Source organism: Pararge aegeria, chromosome 10 (assembly GCF_905163445.1).
Source record: "Pararge aegeria chromosome 10, ilParAegt1.1, whole genome shotgun sequence".
Lineage (NCBI taxonomy): Eukaryota > Metazoa > Arthropoda > Insecta > Lepidoptera > Nymphalidae > Pararge > Pararge aegeria.
In genome coordinates, this window is record NC_053189.1 from 16333539 (window position 1) to 16355105 (window position 21567).

Here is a 21567-nt window from a genome sequence, read left to right on the forward strand (position 1 = left end):
GAATTGAATTTGTTTTAGCTGCGCCCCGCGCTGTTACCCGCGGCGAATTAGTCTGTACAAGTTAAGTGTACAGTCTAATTTAATTAAAAGAAAAAAAGATTTCCCGGATTAAAAGTACCCTATATTAATCTACGTTCTTTCAACTATCTGTATCGGAAATTAAGTCGATTGGTTATTTTGTTAGGACGTGAATAAAGGTTGATTTTTCGTTCTAGTCGAATGTTCCTGTAAACAACTCTTGGGAATTTGAGGTTTATTCCGGGACCAAAAGTATTTTATATTACTCTCCGTCCATTTTTGCTAACTCTAGGCAATAATCAAGTTAATTGGTTGCGTAGTTAGGGCGTTAAGGACAAAAAGAAAAACATAAATACTAATGCATTTATAATATTAGTTAGGATTCATTGATTAATTAATTATATTTTGTTGTTTTAGGCCTACGAAATAAGCAAAACACTAGCTTGACAGACGTTAGGATTACGATAAAAGTGTTTCTGTCTACATTTGCAGAAAATCATGAATTAGTAATTTATTATCATCAACATTAAATAAATAAATAAATATACTACGACAATACACACATCGCCATCTAGCCCCAAAGTAAGCGTAGCTTGTGTTATGGGCACTAAGATGACTGATGAATATTTTTATGAATAATATACATAAATACTTAGAATGTACATATAAACACCCAGACACTGAAAAACATTGATGCTCATCACACAAACATTTTCCAGTAGTGGGAATCGAACCCACGGCCTTGGGCTCAGAAAGCAGAGTCCCTACAAACTGCGCCAATCAGCCGTCAACGTCAACATTATATTAACCGATTAACGGCCCACTATAGGGCACGGGTCTCCTCCCACACTGATAAGGCTTTTGGCCGTAGTCCGCCTCTCTGGCTCAGTTCCGATTGGTGGATCAGAAATCGTAACCATTTAATTAACTGTTAACACAGACAACTCTACAATAATAATAGTAACGGTCAAAGGGTTATAGAATTGACTCAGTACAGTATAATTACACAAAGGTATGGTCTTGAAGGTAAACAAAATTTATTAATTTAGGATGAAGTTAACTTTAATATGAAGATTGAACTTTGGGTAGACTAAAACTAATAAATTGCTTTTACCTGTACCAAAGGGATAGGGACTCATCACACTATGTATTCTCAATCGTAATCACAATGATGTTGACTAGCGCTCAGCTTTGGGAAATAGGTTGATGATTACAATAAAACTAGATAAGTAGCTATACCCCGTCCAGGTTAAGATTGCAAGTGCAAGCAATTGCAATGTCATTTAAGATTTTACGGTCATCAGGTGACAAACAAGCGTCGACAGTTCATCGAATTAAAAAAAAATGCGTGCTCAAACCTGTAAATAAATAATAAATATAAATAAATATACTACGACAATAGACACATCGCCGTGTAGCCCCAAAGTAAGCGTAGCTTGTTTTGTGGGTACTCAGATGACTGATGAATATTTCTATGAATAATATACATAAATACTTAAAATATACAGATAAACACCCAGACACTGAAAAACATTCATGTTCATCACATAAATATTTTCCAGTTGTGGGAATCGAACCAACGGCCTTGGACTCAGATAGGAGGGTGCCCACTGCGCCAGTCGGCCGTCAAAAGTAAACATGATCTGATTCTAATATCTTGTCCCCAGGTTCCTCTTCAACTCTGGCTACTTGAGTCCAGAATCCGACTACTTCAACTGTGTAGTAAACATCCCAGAGGATATCCGTCGCGTGGACGAGCCGTCTGAAGCTGGTGAACAGATGTCAGTACTCGGCGGAGTCCCTGGTAGGTTGTACGGAGCCGCATCCACCCTGGTAGGACCTGATGAGAAGAGCGGAAGAATAAACCCGGCTCTGGAGACCGATGACGATGATCTCGATGACCCGAACGACGGACCGACCCCCCTTTTCGGAAACAGCCATGCGCCTCCACCTGTTCAGCCGTTCGGTAAACAAACAGCTTTCTGAGACGATTATTACTATTATTAGTTTTTTCACTTTCTGTTTACGAACATTGATATAAAAAACTAACGTATCCAGTGGGAAGAAGGAAAAATTACACTCATGGACATATTTGATCAAATATTTATAGTAGTACTTTCATGAAAAACAGTACGTGTTTGAAGGTGACCCTGGTATGTCCTGTACGTAATATGTTCACATATTAGGAAAACCAACTGACTTCTCAGACGATCATTAGTTTTATTTAGCTGTTTCACGAATATTGATATAAAACTAACGTACCTATAACTGAAGTAAATAACTTCAAATATTCGGACAAACTAATTTGTATAAGAAGTGCATAAAATAGGCTATATGACCGAGTTTGCGATGAAGTAATATTTAATGGAAATTCCATACAAATTCTATATTGCAATTAGGTACATTCTGATTTATCATGAAAACACTTATGCACATGTGCATAAAATCAATAGAAATTTAGCATATTGATATAATATCACGCTCTTGATATTAGCATATGGCTTCAAGAGCTTGTGAAGTAAAAATATATTCATACGTACCTATACAAAAAATAGTCTGAGTTCGAGAGGATCCCTGTTAAGTTAAACGGAATCGCATCCGGTGAAGCTGCTGCTGAGCTGAGCATCAGATTGCTCTTCAGAGGTCAAAGATATCAAAATTTTATTGTTTATCTAGTTATTTATATCAGTGTTCTAAGCTTTATATTTTAGGTTGTAACTGCACTGGGTATTACTGATATAGGATGAGTGACCAACTCTAAACGATCAGACATCGAAGAGTGGCGAAGATATACGTTATTCGAGGATATAGAGTAGTGAGCTCAAGATGTACTACATACGTACTTATTGACAATTTCTTCCGATAGCACGATTTTGTATTGAGTAGCAGGAGTTGTTTTATGTTTAGGCTGGACTTCCAATGGCGGTGCGACGCATTTTGTATTGTCACCAAATATAAACGAAGGCAACACCTAAGAAATATAAAATAATCATTTTCACGCAAAATGAGTGAGTTTATTACTTCAACGTATTAAACGTTGATATACTCGTATCAACGAAAAGAACCCAAAAAATTCGACTCTCTTTTTTTATTTTTTATGAAAAAAAAAGAGAAAACCCTGTAACCATCAATTTTAAACCAACCAAGGTTTATATATTTATTATTAAAGCGATATTTTTTTAAGACTCTTAAAAAAATGTGAAACAAAAAAGTGAAACGAGCGAGCGAATCATTACTCATAGTTGAGCAGCGCTTTGCTCGTTACAAAAAGTTGCTTAGCCAATAATGTTGCCATGGCGACGGCGTTTATGGATAAATCTCATCAAACTGCACATTATACATACATTCGTTAGCGTATAATAGGAACTTCGATTTCGAATTCGTAAAAGATGATAAAGTAGTTTATGTGCGCTCCGCCAATGTAAGCTGTCCTGTATAGTGCTTAGGAGTAGAAAAAAGAAGAGAAATTATTTTTAGCAAATATCTGTACCTTACTTAATAATAATGAAACGCATACATATCAATGAAATGTGAAATGAAGTATAGTTATATAATATATGTTGTTAGTAAAGATATATCACTATTTACTGAAGAGATTCCTTATTTAAGTCAATTAAAGTAGGAAGACAAGCACGAATATATTAATGTGCATGCTTCTAGATCAGGGGGGCAATTGCTTAAAGTAGTCGCTATCGATATTGATTTCGACAGTTGGTTTTCTATTTAAAGGGTTTTTCATTTATTTTTGACTCTTAAATATTAAAAAAAAAAGTTAGAGGTGTTACATCATGTATAGTCTGTATACTCCGTCTGTGAGTCGTTGATTGTCAAACGCACAATCAATTCTTACACAGAAATTGATTAAAATCCGCTTTTCGCCCACCATGTATTTTCGGCTTGTCCTTCTCGCCAATAAAACTAAAAAGTGGTCTAGAAAAGCTCATACTTGTTAAGAACATAAATGGCAATAAGCCGGGGAAACTATGTCCAATCCAGTGATTTAAAAAAATGGAGAGAGCCTGGTGCATTGAAGTTCTACGACGATGACCATATGGCGAAAAATTTAAGTTCGTGAAAAATGATCACAGACACGGACAGTTTACCCACTCAGAGAGAAAATAATCTTTAAAAAATGGATGGATTTTTAACTGAATTTATTTATTATTTTTGGTCTTTACTTTAATATCCCTTTCGCTATTTAACCGTGACCAAACTAATTTTTTACTTAATTTTGACAAATGATGCCAGACCTTTTCCGCGCAAATAACTAGGCGATGTTGACAGCAATTGCGTTACGCAATGCCCCCTCAGGTAGAATATAATTGAGAAGTTTACTTTAGTTGCGTCACACGACCAATATAACACCCCTTAGAAAAAGATAAAATATAATTAATTGAAATATTAAATTAAACCTGTTACAAATAAAACTAAATATTTTTAATTATTAACATTGTTTTAAAATTAGAAGATTTTTTGAGATTTTAAAGAATTTATTACGCTTTTAGATATCTTTATTTTAGTTTTAAAAAGATTTATTAGTTATTTAGAATTATCACAGCAATAACTCGTAGATAATACATAATAACTGATCGAGTATTTTACTTGTCGATATATATGTTAAGTGTGTGTGACTATGTGTCTCAGTTTCCCCCACACAGGATTTTGACCTTTAACGCCAGAATCCGTCTCTCATGTCTGTCATAGTTATATATCGTATATGTCATATAAAGGCTTCTGTTGCCAAGATATCGAACTATGGGGTAATGTTTACGGAGCAACCACTAACAACTATACGATACTTATATTATACCTGTGAAAGCGTGTGTCTGTTTATTTTTTTTTGTGTTTTCGGCTTTTAACATATGTTCTGCCCAACCATTGCTCCAACCGTGTCGAAATTTGGTGCAAATTGGTAAAATTGTTTTAACCAAGAGTAAATAGCCGGGGGTCATTCCCTTAGGCTCTATAATAGACTAGACTTTGAATAGACATTGTTACCGATATTATATAACATAAGAGCACAACCGATGTTGACAAAATTTTCCATACAGATAGCACGCATTCTAGAGAGTTAGAGATAGACATGACATAGGTACTTTTTAGCAATGAAAAATAAACAGTTTCCGCGGGATTTTTAAAAAACCGATATAAAAGCGGACGAAGTCAAGTCAAATGAAGTTGTTCTGTAACTACTTATTATGGATTTGAAAATAACTTACTATTTTATGACCTTGGTTACTTACAGTACCAGTTAGTTCCGTTTAAACATAAAAAACTGAAGTAGTTGCTGTGATTTTTCATTTTAAATTAAGTATATTCACAAATATAATTAGGTTCTAAGAAAAACTTAGTTGCTATTACAAATTTTTGAGCCAAGTTTTTATTTAAATGTTAGGTTAGGTTGTCTTAGAACATAGTTGGCAATACTAAAAAAAAAAAATACATATGTTTGGTCCTAGCGGTACCTCAGTGAAGTACCATTTCAACAAATAATTTTCTTTAGAAAGCTTCACAACAGCTGCATAAAAGCTTTATAAATATATTTTTAAACAAAACTATCTGAACTGGCCTTACTCATAAACGTTGTATATTTGTTGTACAATCTTTTCTCTCTATATCTCATCAGTAATTTGACATTCGAAAGAAGGAGACAAAACATTGCGTAACTGCGCCACCATTTAGGCCGTTTTTTTTAGTAAGGTGGTTAAAATAATAAAGATTAATAAACGGAGCACTATAAAAAAGAAAAACTTTTTCAAATTATTGTTAGCAATTAATATATACGTACAAATATTGCTGTTTTAAATATCCTTGAAAATATTGTAATAAATTTTCAACACCAAGTAAAAGGAATCTCTGTTAACATCTCTCAGGGAGGCAAGCATACATTGGCATTGCAAGCAAAACAGTGCTAGAGAATTCGTTTTATTTGGTGCAGATAGTTTAAATATTTTTAATATATGCTCTCAGGATCATTACCTACTCGATTTCTTGCTGACATTGTTAAAGCCTTGAAATCTTATTGAATGGTAGGTTAATATTAATCGGTGTTTATATAGATGTGTATGTTTGTCCAAAACATCAAGCCCTTATTCCCATATCGGTGTTTAATAGGGCTTCGGTCTAAAAATAAAGTGTTTTAACTTCTCTTTGTATTCAGTATTTGGAGATTGGGCTTTTACTAAAGGTTTATATAAGCTCATTTCTTATAGAATGGAATATATAGATGTACCTATCGATAATTGTGATATAGTCACCAGCCTGTTGTTAATACTTCGCAAAGACTCAACCAATACATATCATTATGTGACTTAAATGTATTAAATTATTATAAAATATATAAAATATGTTAGTGACTAGATGGAACGGATACATATCAAATATTTATAAGGTAGTTTTAGAATATCGTTGTTGTTCTTACCACTGTCGCGTGCTAATGTCGTTGTAGACGGGTATACCTTACTATGTTTTTTTTCTTTGTATACTATTTATACTATATTTAAATATATGAATAATACTATTTTTACTGAGGATTTTAACGAATAGATTCTATGAAAGCAGACCAGTAGTATCTGATGTAGTTTTAAGATGAGGTACTAATCGACTCTTTACGTTGTTTAAGCCATAATTTCCCATTATGATTTTTGCAATCCCGTTAAATTTCAATCAATAATAATTTCAATGTCATAATTATTAATATACACGAATTAAGAAACTATTAAAGGGGCTTATTATTTTTAAATTATTCATTTATTTATATTTATTCTTAAAATTATATTTTTTTCATTGTTTTATTTTATTTTTTTCTAAAACATACGATGAGCAATCGCCTTAACATTCCTGGGAATTCTATATAAAGAAAAACAATTTCGGTATTAACAAAATTATTACTTGAACGTATTATTACTTGAACGTGATAATTATAATTTTCAATGTGTAATTTTATTTTATATCCAATATCCGGAGAGATGAGGTACGAAATTTCCGGAGGAAATTCAAAATGATATTATAATTTGTTTATACGTACAATGTTAGACTACCTCGGATACTATAATCTACAGTTTTATTTTTATAATATTTGTGATTTATTAATTTCGTAAGAATAATGATGTTAGCTACAATGCATTCGACGAGAATCCACTCACGTGTCGAGTCAGATCAAATCGTAATATTTTCTATGATAATACACGAAGTTACTCTTCAAATTACTGTCAATTTTATCGGCGTTATGGTAGTGTAATTGCTTTAATCACAATTTGATAAAACTCAAAACGCGTAGCGTCGAATTTTGTGTGACAGTTATGTCCAGTCCATAATATTTGATTTCGTTTTTTATATACCGGAATGGTAGCGCCTTTATTTGCAAACATATTCAGATGTCTCACAGTGTGTCCAAATGCATAATGTATATTCAACTTATCAGGATTTTCGTACTAATATCTCCCGGTACCGGTAAAAGGTACCGGAATAATATCATGCGGATGCGATTAAGAGAATTGCTATTTGTGTGAGTTTTTTAGACCCAAAGAAGAATAATTTGACTTCAACTCCTTGGTATACCTTGACTCTAGCCAGCTCACTCCAGAAGCTTAGTCGCTGAGTGCTTTAGGGAGCTGGGGAGCCAAGGTAAGCTTTTAGTTTATTGCACTATCAAAAAACTTTCCCAAGGAGGGAGCAGACAGTCAGACAGTCTGTCGGTACAAAACAAACAAGGATATTATTATTTTATAAACAAGGATATTATATTATTTCTCAAGTTTTTTTCTCGGGCTGTCAGGTTTAAAGAACATTTGTTGTACCGACTCTACCTGTGATTCGTACAATAAGAAGTGACTCGTAACTCGTACTCCCCCATTTCCCGTGTTACAGAGTAACGTAAAACATTCCTTGAAAAGTCCTTTTACTACCTAAGGGTTTTTCGCTGTACTATGTATTCCGATTCGCTTTGCAAAGTTTTCAACCTGCCCGTTAAAAAAAATATATTAAAAAAATACCTCATACAGCAATACTTTGATTCCGTAAATGATTTTTTTGATTTTGCATCTCCAATGATGAAAAAATAAAAATAAACCAATAGGTTCCTACTTTACGATGTCTAACTTATGTTTTAAAATTGATGAAATTATTTAATTTAATTAAATGGCTGCGCCCAAACTGGGTGTACATACGTTTCGTATGACGTATATAATTGAATTTATTTTAAATATTGTATTATAATGTAATATTATGTATTGTGCTCAATAAATTGAAATTGAAATCAAAAGATTAAAGTTTTGCACTATCTTCACAATTGTACTGCATTTAGATCCCCTGTGACACTTCAAAATAATGTTTGTGAGTAGAGGACCGGGTTTGCCCGCCGGCCACGACGTCAGGACGGGACGGGCCCACTGTTAGCTATACCTACTATTGACTTATTCCTAGTTCTTGTTGAATATATGAAATGTGTAAATTGTGTAATGTTGTGACCACAGCGATCCCTGCGACGTAAATAAATAATATAGTATGTTGATGGGCTTCTTTTGTTTTTATGATCTCCCCCCCCTCTCTAAAAGTACCCAAAAATATACTATAATATGAATTAAAGGTATGTTAAGTCGAATCTATTAAATAATACATTTCTTAGCTTTACATATCTTTTTGAATTAGAAGAGAGGTTTGACGATAAACATACCTCATGGAAAAAAAATTGGTCCAGATTAGATTTGCGTTGAAAATAGTAATAGTAAGTACCTAATCAAGTTGGTCTATCCTTACACGTACATACGTGTAAGGATAGACCGATGCAACGAGAACGTTCCACTCAGTTTTTCGTTTAACAAATGATGGTTCCACGTGCTCTCGGGTTGGATACAACCAAGTTTCCTACTTTAATCCTACTGGTTTTTGTTAACAGAAAACCTAATATCCGCAAAATGTTAGCGCGACTTTGGAATCGAAAACCACGTGATAGTTGAACTTGTTAACCAATAGACTAACAGGACAGTCGGACGGATCCGCTATTATCACTAACTTGTCTTCATCATATCAATCCATTACTGATTGTATTGACATAATGGATTCCCACAATGGTCTCCCACAATTTATTTATTTATTTATTTAAACAACTTTATTGCATAATAAAGGAAAGACACACAGGAAAACTCTTCCAGGCTACCTTAACTAATGGAATAGGGCAATGAGAGACGGGAAATCAAATTTCTATAAAAAAATACATAAATAACTAAATAAAATAGTAAATGTAATAATATATAGGTATAAATATTTATAATATATATAAATACAATATGAAGGCCTTAGTCCAACACGCTGGCCCAGTGCGGATTGGTAGACTTCACACACCTTTGAGAATATTATGTAGAACTCTCAGGTATGCACGGTTCCTCACGATGTTTTCCTGCACCGTTGAAGCAAGTGATGTTTTGATTGCTTAAAACAAGCTATCATGCTAATACTGGTAACGATATACCTATACCTAGAGGCCAATGAGGCAGTAAATAGCAAGTGCGGGGGTAGAGTTTCTATAATGGAGACCGTTATCGAGAACTCTTTGATATGCAGGTTTCCTTACGATGTTTTTCTTCACCGTTAAAGCAAGTGATATTTTAATTTCTTAAAACGCATGTAACTTAGAAAATTTAGAGTACCTGCTGGGATTCGAACTCGGCCCCCAAGACGAGCCGAAATTTTGAGCCACCATAGGTCAACACCGTTTGAACACAGAAACCACACTGAACCTTGTCTCATATAAGAGAAGGTGTGTCGAGCAGCAGTGGCGTGCACTTCATACATGCACAAAAGCACTGCATACCCTAAAATTGAAATTTAGCCCGTATAAGAGGAGGATTTTTCCATTTTGTGCAATTTTCCTGCTTTATGCACACCCTGGTAAGAAACCCAGTGCACGCCACTGCCGAGCTGTAGTAAGGATGAATTAGAAATGAATGAGTGAATTATATATATATATATATATATATAATATACACCCATCGCCATCTAGCCCCAAAGTAAGCGTAGCTTGTGTTATGGGTACTAAGATGCCTAATGAATATTGGATGAATAATATACATAAATACTTAGAAAATACATATAAAGACCCAGACACTGAAAAACATTCATGCTCATCACACAAACATTTTTCAGTAGTGGGAATCGAACCCACGGCCTTGGGCTCAGAAAGCCCAATGTCAATTATATTTTAATTCAAATATATTTGAATTAGAGTTGAATTAGAAATGAAGTAAGGCAATATATTGATTTTTTTCGTTGTACTAGTAACCCAGTTCGTAGGTTTGCAGTAGTAGTAGTAAATCTATTTGTGAGAGAGCTTTTCCAGCGGAGTACTACCGCCATGCTTATTTCTGCCGCTAAGCAGCATTGTTGCAATGCTGTGTGTCCGGTTTGAAGGGCGTGTTTACCGGTGTATTTACAGGCTTAACAACTCCGCCCTGGTTGATGGGCACAGGGTGGTACGTTTCAGGACGTATTCCTGGCATGCCTGCCAAGCATTCCTGGAGTGTTGCTCTATTTATAAGCTGGAGTGTTGCTCGTGTGATATTGCCGTTATAGGCGATGGTTTTCCATTTACCATCTGCTTGGTTCATCGATTAATAAAATTAATTTGTATATTGGTTTTAGTTACTGGAGTTCGAATAGAATAAAGGGCTTGTCGGTGTACGAGGTTAACAAAATCTATTTGTATGCAGACATTCGCCTTGTTTGGTGTATGTACAAATAAGTCATGTTATTTTACGAGAAGAATGAATGGGAATACTCTACGCCGCACTTGGCGTAATGTGTTTGTGTGTATTTTTTAACATCCATCCATAAAAATCCTACTGACGCACAGTAGGATTTTTATGTGCGTAAGTAGTATTTGATTGTGTGTAAGTAGTATTGAAATGTTAGTAACTAGAATTTGAATGTGCGTAAGTAGTATTTGATTGTGTGTAAGTAGTATTTGAATGTGCGTAAGTAGTGTTGAAATGTGCGTAAGTGGTATTTTTAATGTGACAGCGATCGTCACCGACAATACTTCTCATTTTTGGAGGAGACCCGTGCTCTGTAGTAGGCCCGGCCCGTAATGGTTTGATGTGATGAGGCTTTTTATATTTGTACAATGTTTTATAACTTGTATTAGAGAATTTTCCATTATACCCTGTTCATACCCTAAAGGCACGCCGCTTTAGCTGCGTTAGAAGTTTTTTCGGTCCCTGTTTTTATCACTGACAGTTGATAGTAATCTTTATCTTAGAGCCCACCATGCCACATTGGGGAAGCGTGGTGGGTCAAAGCGATTAAAAGTCTTTAGTCGGTATGACCCACTCTGCTATAAGAGAGAAGCCCAACTGTACCCAACTGTGGAAAATTCAAAAGCTACAGACAAACATGGTAATAGTTTCAGAACTAACTAAGATTTTTATAAAAATAATTTTAAAAGATAAAGACAGAATTTATTTACAAATTTTTATTCTATATAAAAAACAATTAATACTTACATACTATTCGTTTGTACATTCGTTTGTTACAATTAAATATTACCTAATACATTATAATATACTTTCGTATTATTAAGATAAATTTAGCCATTGACGTACCATCATCGGCCTTTACAGTTTTATTTTACTTAGTAAACTTAGACTAAAGGAAAAAGAGCAGCCAGGTTTATTCAAATGTGTTTTATACATTGCAATTTACACCGTGTGTGTTGTCTGTTTATACACAAAAATAAAACAGAGTAATGCCAATATTATACCAGCGCAATATATTCTTGTGTATATTTTTATAATTAACATCTTTGTATCACATTATACATAATATATTTGTAGTAAAAAACTGTCAATTTAGTAAGTGAAGAAGTTGTCTTTTTTGAAGATTTTTATTTTTTTTAACAAAGTATGATTCGTATGTATTGTATTTATAAAATCAATGCGATAAATCGATTTCGTGTTTCGTAAATTTATCCGAAAAGATAATCGCCGTTTCATAATTTGGCATACTTTATGCTGAATCACATAGTATGACAATCGAGTCAAAAGGTACCTACATTTAAACATACTATAGTATATTGTTCTTACTATAATTACATAATGAAAACATTCAAAATAATTATGTAAAAACAAGCTATAACGAATGTTCGTCGTCGAGGGCATCTTATCTTTTTCATTTAGTCTTTGTTAATAAATAGAGAGACATAACTTTTTTAGTACATAATAGAAAACCAATTGCTATAACAGAAACTTTACAATTGCTTATCAAGTAGAATATGATATGGTATGATAGTGGCAGTCAGAGAGAAAGTGGTTTTTCCGAAAAGCCTTATTGTAGAGAATTGAGATAGGTGGTCAAGGATTATGAGGATATTGATATGCTCAACTCAATTTTGAAAGAAAATGGTTTTGCCACTTTGCACTGACGGCCGGAATATGATCTTTATGAAATGGTAACGTTTTAATACTGATCACAATTTCGTGTCTTAAATGTGAGATTTTGAGTAGGAAACTGGTTTCGTTTTAAGAGCTTTGTTATTTGGGACTTGATAAAAAACTCTGGTAAAATCTTCCATAATGTTTCACTAGAATAATTTTATTAATAACATTGTATTGCTTTAAAGAAGGATTCACGCTATACTGTACACATAGGTCTACAGTTTTGTATGAACACAAGAACTTTTCATTCAAGATTTCAGGCTATATAGCTCTGTCCGGCAAGTCCCTAATTGTATATGGCGTAGCGTGAATCTACATGAATGATCTTAAAGCAAATCTTTGAGTTTTCATTCAAAAAGTTACACTTAAGGCACTGTCTACGTAGACTTTGCGACCTACGCAATCCACTTATATCCAACACTAAATTGAGTCAGAAATGGAAACTTAGTCTTAATAAGCATACCCACCACTGGAATCGTAACTTTGGCTGATAGTGGCTGGTACGGCTGCTGGGTAGCCCCCTGATCCATGACCTCCTCCTCCACCTCCTCCTGAGGAGTATCCGCCACCTGAGCTATAGCCTCCGGAACCACCAGAGCTATAACCGCCGCCAGAACCGCCGGAAGAATATCCACCAGATCCATGTCCACCTCCTGAGGAATAACCGCCAGATGCTCCAGAACTGTATCCACCTGATCCAGAACTGTACCCTCCTCCTGAACCTCCCGAAGAATACCCACCCCCTGAACCGCCGGAGGAGTATCCACCAGACCCATGCCCACCCCCCGAGGAGTAGCCTCCAGAGCCCCCAGAAGAGTATCCGCCACCGCCGCTAGAGTGACCTCCGCCAGATGAATATCCTCCAGAACCACCGGAACTATAACCACCTCCTGAACCACCTGAGGAGTAACCACCTGAGCCATGTCCTCCACCGCCGCCGCTAGGCGCTCCATAACTGCTTGAAGGCACTGCAGCGGGTGCACCATAGCTTGAAGATGGCCCACTGCTTCCAAAACCAGAGCCGCCGAATCCTGAACCACCTCCGCCAGAGGATAAAGGCGCACCATACGAGCTAGAGGGTCCACTTCCACCTCCACCATGAGATCCTGAACCAAATGATGGCGCTCCGTATGAACTAGAGATTCCACCTCCAGAACCAAATGATCCACCTGAACCGGACGAAGGAACACCGTAAGACGAAGATACACCTGAACCAGACGAACCGAATGATCCTCCACCACCAGATGAACCAAACGAAGGTGCCCCGTACGAACTAGACGGTGCACCATATGAGGATGATATTCCACCGCCGCCTCCACTTGAGCCGTGTCCAGGAGCGCCGTAAGAAGATGAAATACCTCCTCCCGATCCTCCGAACGAGCCAGAGCCAGACGATCCAAAGCTAGGGGCGCCGTAAGATGAAGAGATCCCACCGCCGCCGCCTCCACCACCTCCGCCGCTTCCTCCGTGACTGGGCGCTCCATACGACGAAGATATACCTCCACCACCGCCGCTACCGCCATGTCCGGGGGCTCCGTATGAAGATGAAATTCCTCCACCACCGCTGCTTCCACCATGTGATGGCGCTCCATAGGAAGAAGAAATTCCGCCACCGCCGCCGCTACCACCATGTCCGGGTGCTCCATAAGAAGATGAAATTCCTCCGCCACCACCGCTTCCGCCATGAGAAGGTGCTCCATAAGAAGATGAGATCCCTCCGCCACCACCGCTTCCTCCGTGTGAAGGTGCGCCATAAGAAGACGATATTCCGCCGCCGCCGCCGCCGCCGCTACCACCATGTCCGGGTGCTCCATAAGAAGATGAGATTCCACCGCCACCACCGCTTCCGCCATGAGAAGGTGCTCCATAAGAAGACGAGATTCCTCCACCACCGCCGCTACCTCCATGTGAAGGTGCTCCATAAGATGATGAAATTCCTCCACCACCGCCCCCAAATGATCCAGATGGAGCACCGTAAGAGCTTGAAGGGACTCCATAGGAGCCCGATGGCTTTTTAGGAGCTCCGTAGGTGGTCGACGGTCCAGTTGGCACACCATAACTAGTTGCTGGTGGCCTAGGTACTCCGTAAGATCCAGATGGTTTGGATGGGGCACCGTAGCTCGAAGACGGGCGAGACGGTGCACCGTAGCTGCTTGAAGGTCTTGAAGGAGCTCCGTATTTGGATGAGGGTCTTGGGGCGCCGTACGATGAAGATGGTCCTCCGAAACCACCGCCGCCACCACCACCTCCTCCCCCAATCCCCGGAGCTCCGTAAGATGAACTCAACGGTGCTGCAAACAAAGGAATAGGAGCTTCATTCATACATCGTAATCTGTTCTTGCTTTAAAGTGATTGTTTAGCTATTTAAGTTGGTTGTAAATAGTAAGTTTAGTTTAGGGTTGGATAAGGCGAAAAATGGCTAAAATTGTTTGCACAATCTAATCTTAGTATGATAAAATTACAATTTGTAAGACTTTAATTAGGTTTCAATAATTGAGAAGGGTCATAGTTTGCCTTATATTGTGGTGTCTACCTTTTATGGTACGGTGTACGGGTGCAATTATAGGGGGATATAGAAATGCTTATGTAATCAGGATTGCGTGAGTCTTGTTGAAGTAAAAGTCAAGTTACACTGTCAAATACTTTGACCTGACCTCAAGTAAACAAACATTTTGTCAGTTTGCACCTAGCTTCGAAAAAGCTAGTAATGTAACCAATACGAGTAAACTGTGACATCAAGCAATGTAAACAGATGGTGTTACGCACAATCCATTTTTAACCACAGTAGGTTCTGAAATACACGTAACAAAAAGCATTGCTAATTAGGATGATAATATTGGATTTATTATAATTTATCTTACTTAATAAACTCAGGGAATTTTCCTGTGTCTTGAGACATATTCATTGTATATTCATATTCTACAGCAAAAAATTATATAAGGTATTGTGTGTTTTGTGTTTAAGAATTTTGAGTACCAGACCGGAGTTAAAAAATTGGCGGTATCAACCCTCGTGAGCACCTGGGAATAGCATTAAAACCCACCAACCCATATTGAACAAGCGTGGTGGGTCCATGCTTTAAAATCGCCTCTGAGAGACGAGGCCGCAGACAGACTCCGCTGCATATAAAGTACTGTGTATGAAACTATAAAAATTGATGAAATATTACCGTCACGTTTATTGTGCTTGCGGGGCGTGGCTGTAGCCAACGTCACCGCAATCAGGACTCCCAGCAGCTGGAATAGAAAAAGATATATTTTATAGCAACCTGTTTAATTACCTAGTATGACGGGCAAGCCTAGAAGCCTTTGTAAGCTTCAGTAATGTTAGACAATACTGGTACTTGGTTTCTTTATACCAACGTAACTTATAAATGCCTGAACATATTTGGATGTATGAGGTATAAGATTAAAATTCTTACGTGATTTACAGTGACAGCTGTAAATGTTCGGAAATTAATATCTATACGTACGACTGATTAACAGTATTGTTTGCAGAGAACAGAAAATATATACTATGTCTGTGTAACGATTCCTTTGCAAGCCTGGACTGATTTAATCGTTTATTTTCGAAGTTCGGTTTTTTTTATTTATTGTAAGTTTATCTATATCAGTTCTTTTCGAAGCTGATAGTGCTTTATTTAATATTTGAGTTATATGCTATTAATATATACTGATACTAATATTCTATGCTATTTACATTGCTTTCATTTGTATGATCAAATTGAGAATACGGTATAGTTATCCTGATGTTCGAAAATTTGGTTGCGTTTAAGATTTTCATGCTCGCTGTCGTGGAGTCCAGTTAGAGTATCAAATCACCAGAACGACACAGCAAAATGAATCTTATATTACTCCTTTAGAGTTGCAAATTATTTACTATTATTTATTTACCAAAAGCTTGCTCTAGAAGGGTGTGGACTAATAAGAGCTTAAAAATATGGTGAATAAATTTATTTTACTCTGACATACAAATTGTATACTGAGATTACAGGCGAAGTAAAAAAATGGATTCTTTGAAAAGCCCTACGGGGGTGAAGGCTCGCTTGAAATAACTCGATATTGAAACTTATTAAACTTCTAAGAATAAGTAATTAGGATTCAACCGACGTCGGCTAAAGATAAAACGGCGAGAAATCGAGTGAAATTGCCTGTTTACCTTATAATCGGGTATTTTGCCTCGCTTATCGATATTTTGTAAGCGACTGATGTCTGTTGTACGTGAGCTATAAATACAGTTTCACGTTGTTTATCTTTACAATTTATTACTTTTGGGAGATCGGGGGAATTTGGATTAGTGTGAATTAATATGGATGAGAGCGGTGATAGCGCATTGGGTTTGAGGTCGACTTCACCTTCGGGGGGCCGAGTTCGAATCCCAGCAAGCACCTTTTCTTTTCAACCACCTAACTTTTTTAAGTTATATGTGTTTTAAGTAATTAAAATATCACTTGCTTCAACTGTGAAGGAAAACATCGTGAGGGACCCTGCATGCCTGGGAGTTCTCCATAAACTTAAAAAACCACAGCAGTCATCACCGAGCCACGTAGTTTAAAAAGAATATATTTCCTTAAAGAAAGGATAGATAATTTAAGATAAGTCTTAGTAAGCAAAAATGAATAAGTTATTTTATTCAAAAGATTGAACACAGCGTTAAAAGATGCAAATTTATATTGCTCTCCATTGCAGAGTCTCGGTCTGAAATTAGAGTCTTCTTTATTCCTTTGCTTTGCTTCCGAGCTATTTCAGTATTTCTATGCGCTACATTGTCTCTGAAGCCATTTTAAATGCTGTAACTTTTATACTATGTTACTACCTTTTCTTTTGGAATAAAAGTAATGAAAAGCATTTCTTCGAGCATAAAGATCGTAAGTTGGTAAAGCAACACACAGTTAGTTGTAATTATCAATAAGATTTCATATTTCAGATCGACCTTTTAAGTATAATTATTTTCTATCGCTAATCTATTTAATCCAAAATACTAATGTCCGGTTTCACTAAACGTAGGAATAGCTTAAATCGAATGCCTAATGATTAAGGCGATGAGTATCGAAAAAAAATGTTTCACCAAATCTTAGGTGATAACTATAATTGGTCAAAGTAGATGTATGCCAAGAAATATCCTAAGATTAGGCGTTACTTATTGATGCATTCATTTCCTTTTATTAATGTATTTTATTTTTTGCTTGAGCATGGTACAAAAACATAGATTTTAAGCGTAATTCATGATCTACATATCCTGCCATTTTAATCTTAAAATAATTATAATATTACGATGTTATGATAATAGAGTAAATGGCAAATACAGTTTGGTTCCCAAAGTAATAACTAAATGAAATACCAAAGTTAAAACATATCCTCAAATGAGTCTATACCAAAATGTTTACTCAAGTTGATTACTCTTTCTTTTCTTTTTACACCAACTAGGTCACTCACCTCATCTCAAACCACACGGAGTTTATGTGACAAGGTATAGATCAATGATATTCATATTAAAAACAATTTTTTTTATTATTTAAGTTGCAATCACAACCCTACCAGTAGTCAGTACACAACAGTTAGATAGCAAGTTTATGATTACAAGTTGTACATAGATGGCATACCTAATGCTATATTATATATACCTATTCTAATGCTATATTTTTAAGATTAGCCTAAATATTCACAATATTCACTTAAATCTTTATAATAACATTGATTCAGAGCTCTTTCAATTTAATTTTTCGTCGTAAGTGAAAATGGGCATAAATGCTAATGCTGTAAGAGTTACCTAAAGTTGGTAGTTAAAAGCGGTGATGTAAGTAAATATTACAGGTAAGTACATAATGCCACGGTGCTTAGGTAAATAGAAAACTTAACACAAAAGCAATCGTGTCTAGGCCCAGTTTCCCTGCTATTTACCCGCACAATACTAAGTCTTAGTTTTAGGTTATGTTATTAATATTAATTATTCTGAGAAAGGACAATTTACTTAAATTGTAAGTTGTTATTTCGTAGTTGTGGCCTTTGTGTTGTGTTAGAGGGCGGCCATATTGACTATTGCATTATTAATGTAGAAGGGAATATCGAAAAGCGCCATTTTCCGTTCGGAATAAATAATATTAGTATTTTTTTGAACAACGGTTCGGCTATGTTTGTCGGGTTTTCCTGTCAAGATATTCTTAGTGAAAGAGAGTAAGTAAGTTAGCGTTGTTTTCGCGCGTGCTTCAAAGAGCACGTACTCTCGGTACCAATGCTTGTCACATGGTTCTATATAGCTCTTCCTTTAAAGAACGGTGCCCAGTAGTGGGATATTAACATGATGTTTATAAGAAGTGTTTTTTGAGTTATAATTGACAGGCCAAGGAGATGGCTCTCCTGATGGTAAGTGGGCACCACACAAAGTGCCGCCCTATGCCCATTAACCTGAGGCGTAGGTGTTAAGCCTCAAGAGCCTGTAATATGCACCGGCAACCCTTCAGACCGGGTCACAACATTGCTGCTTAGCGGCAGAAATAAGCATGGCGTAGTACTTTCTTGGACGACTTCTGACTACAAGAGCTCTAGATGATTTTAGGCAAGTTTTTTTCAGTTTAACTTGTAAGTAACAATTGCAAACTCCTAAGTAGTTCTACTCAGTGGTAAGGACTTCGACTTCACTTTTGGGGATCCGAGTTCGAATCCCAGCACGCACCTATATATTTTCTAAGTTATGTGCGTTTTGAGCAATTAAAATATCACTGACTCAAGGAAGGAAAACATGTTGAGGAAACCTGCATGCCTGAGAGTTCTCCAGAATATTTTCAGCTATCCTGCCATTTTAAACTTAAAATAATTATAATATTGCGATGTTATGATAATAGAGTAAATTGCAAATACAGTTTTAGTTTCCAAAGTTATAACTAAATGAAATATCAAAGTTAAAACATATATTTTCTTAGTTATGTGCGTTTTGAGCAATTAAAATTTCACTGACTCAACGTTGAAGGAAAACATAATGAGGAAACCTGCATGCCTGAGAGTTCTCCATAATATTTTCAGATGCGTGTGAAGTCCGCGCACTGGGCCCGCTTTGTGGACTAGCCTGACCCCATAGTTGTGGGAGGAGACACGTGCCCTGAAGTTGGCCGGTAAAGGGTTGATACGATGAAGATGAAGTAGTCTTACTATAAACTAATTTATAGTTTTAATCGTACCTATTGACAACGTATGCTTCTTGCAATTGCTATGTAGGTACCTTCGTCGTTTCCAGGGTTTCGCATTTTAATTAATCAATACCATAATGACGAAGAGTTTGCCGTATATTTCATATAAATATTGCTTCGTCGTTTCATGGAAATTCTGATAGCTGCCCACTGTTTACGTTAACCTGGGCCTATTCTGTATCGTCGTGAATTCCTAATAATATTACTTTAATGCGAAAGTGTTTTTTTTTGTTTGTTACCTATATTTGGCTTAAGCAATTCACCGATCTTTATGGTCACATATATCAAGCTTACATCATGTTAATTAACATGGAATACTAAAAATAGTTAGATCCTATACAAACTGTTAGAGGCGCGGTGCGGTGGTGGTATGAATTTTATCAAATATTCATTCACATTCCTTAATTTTTATCACTGGTATAGTAAAGTGTTTAGAAAATTCAAAATTTTCAAAATTCAAAATTCATTTATTTCAAGTAGGCCTAATACAAGCACTTTTGAAACGTCAAGTCTGTCCGTGTGTAGTGACTCTACCTCCGGTTCGGAAGGCAGATTCTACCGAGAAGAAGCCGGCAAGAAACTCAGCAGTTGCTCTTTTCCAACATCAAAAATTTACATTTTACATTTTAACATTCATTTTTCTATCTTGTGAGAGATGAAAGCGGAGGCGGATGCTTCCAAGCAACCTTGTCATTAAGAAACTCATCAATTGTATAATAACCTCGCTGTAATAAATGTGTTTTAACACATTCTTTAAACTTATGCATTGGTAGGTCCAAAATTACCTTAGGAATCATATTATAAAAGCGTAGAGTTACTGTATATCGGATAGATTACATAAGCGGTGAATATCCTTCGATAAAGAATCACTGAGTATACTGTTACATCCATTCTGCTTCCTTATTACGCTTCGCCAAACCCTCAGAATAGTAGACTCAATTAAACTTTTTTCTTGAAGAAATTCAAAATTCAGTTATTTATTCATTCATTCGTTTCGTTCATTTATATTATAAGAGCTTTTGAAACTTCAAGTCAGTTCGTTTGTAGTGACTCTACACTGTCTACCTTAATCCGTTAGAGTCAACGGGAATGAAAAATATCAGACTGAGCCGGGTACAGGTAGTTTCATAAACCTACTGATTCTCGGATACGGAATAAGGTCTGCTTTATTTAGCTTCGCAGAAACGGCCGCCTTACTTCTTATTGATTTATATTTCAGCGGAATGACTCGATGTAGGTAATTATGTAAGTAACCGCATAGCGTTGTGCATTACCTGAATAAGTTTCTAACTAGTAAATCCCAGTGGCTTTGTTCATGTAAAGCAAACTTTGGTGAACTCGATATATTACTTCAATTTAAATTGCATACGTTTTTTTTATTATACTTTTCTTTTTAATGTACTTTTTGTGGTGTGCAATAAAAGCATATTCATCCATCATACATTCATTCCCTCATTCATTCATCCATTCATACTTCTTTATTTAAACAATTTTAGTTACTATTAGCTAAACAACTTCGTTTTTCTTTATCTACGTTCATAGAAATCCCGTTTTCCATTCCCGGGTCCGTTAAAATGTTGGTAATTGTGGATGTGCGTTCAAATTACTAAAATAACACTTGCTTCAACGGTGAAGGACCGAAGGGTCTTCAAATTTCCTGATCGAAAAGTCCATTCAACATCATGATCATCATATCAATCCCTTACCGGCCCACTACATGGCACGGGTACCTGCCTTAATGGGAATGGCCTTATTCCACCACGCTGACCCAGTTGGTGGACTTACCTTTGAGAACACTATTGAGAACTCTCAGGCATGCCGGTTTCCGCAGTCAGTTTTCTTAACCGATAAACCCTCACTGGGTTGGAGGTATATTTCATCGCTAAAAACGCACATAGCACCAAAAACATAGAGGTTCGAACTCGGTCCTTCGGTCCA

At 36.3% G+C, this 21567-nt stretch overlaps 2 protein-coding genes across 2 annotated transcripts in view; one reads left to right on the forward strand and one right to left on the reverse strand.

Moving 5' to 3' along the window:
* Nucleotides 1-2621, forward strand: part of LOC120627062 (high-affinity choline transporter 1) — a 36148-nt gene extending 33527 nt beyond the window's left edge. Inside the window, exon 10 of the mRNA XM_039894905.1 lies at nt 1686-2621. Within this exon, the coding sequence (XP_039750839.1) occupies nt 1686-2004 (319 nt within the window). The 3' untranslated portion in view covers nt 2005-2621. The remainder of the gene's footprint in view (nt 1-1685) is intronic.
* Nucleotides 2622-11935: 9314 nt separating this feature from the next.
* The window catches only part of LOC120626887 (glycine-rich cell wall structural protein 1.8), a 34825-nt gene continuing 25193 nt past the window's right edge, over nt 11936-21567 (reverse strand). Inside the window, exons 3-4 of the mRNA XM_039894670.1 lie at nt 15616-15682; nt 11936-14737 (exon numbers count right to left, since the gene is read on the reverse strand). Of these exons, the coding sequence (XP_039750604.1) occupies nt 12897-14737; nt 15616-15682 (1908 nt within the window). The 3' untranslated portion in view covers nt 11936-12896. The remainder of the gene's footprint in view (nt 14738-15615; nt 15683-21567) is intronic.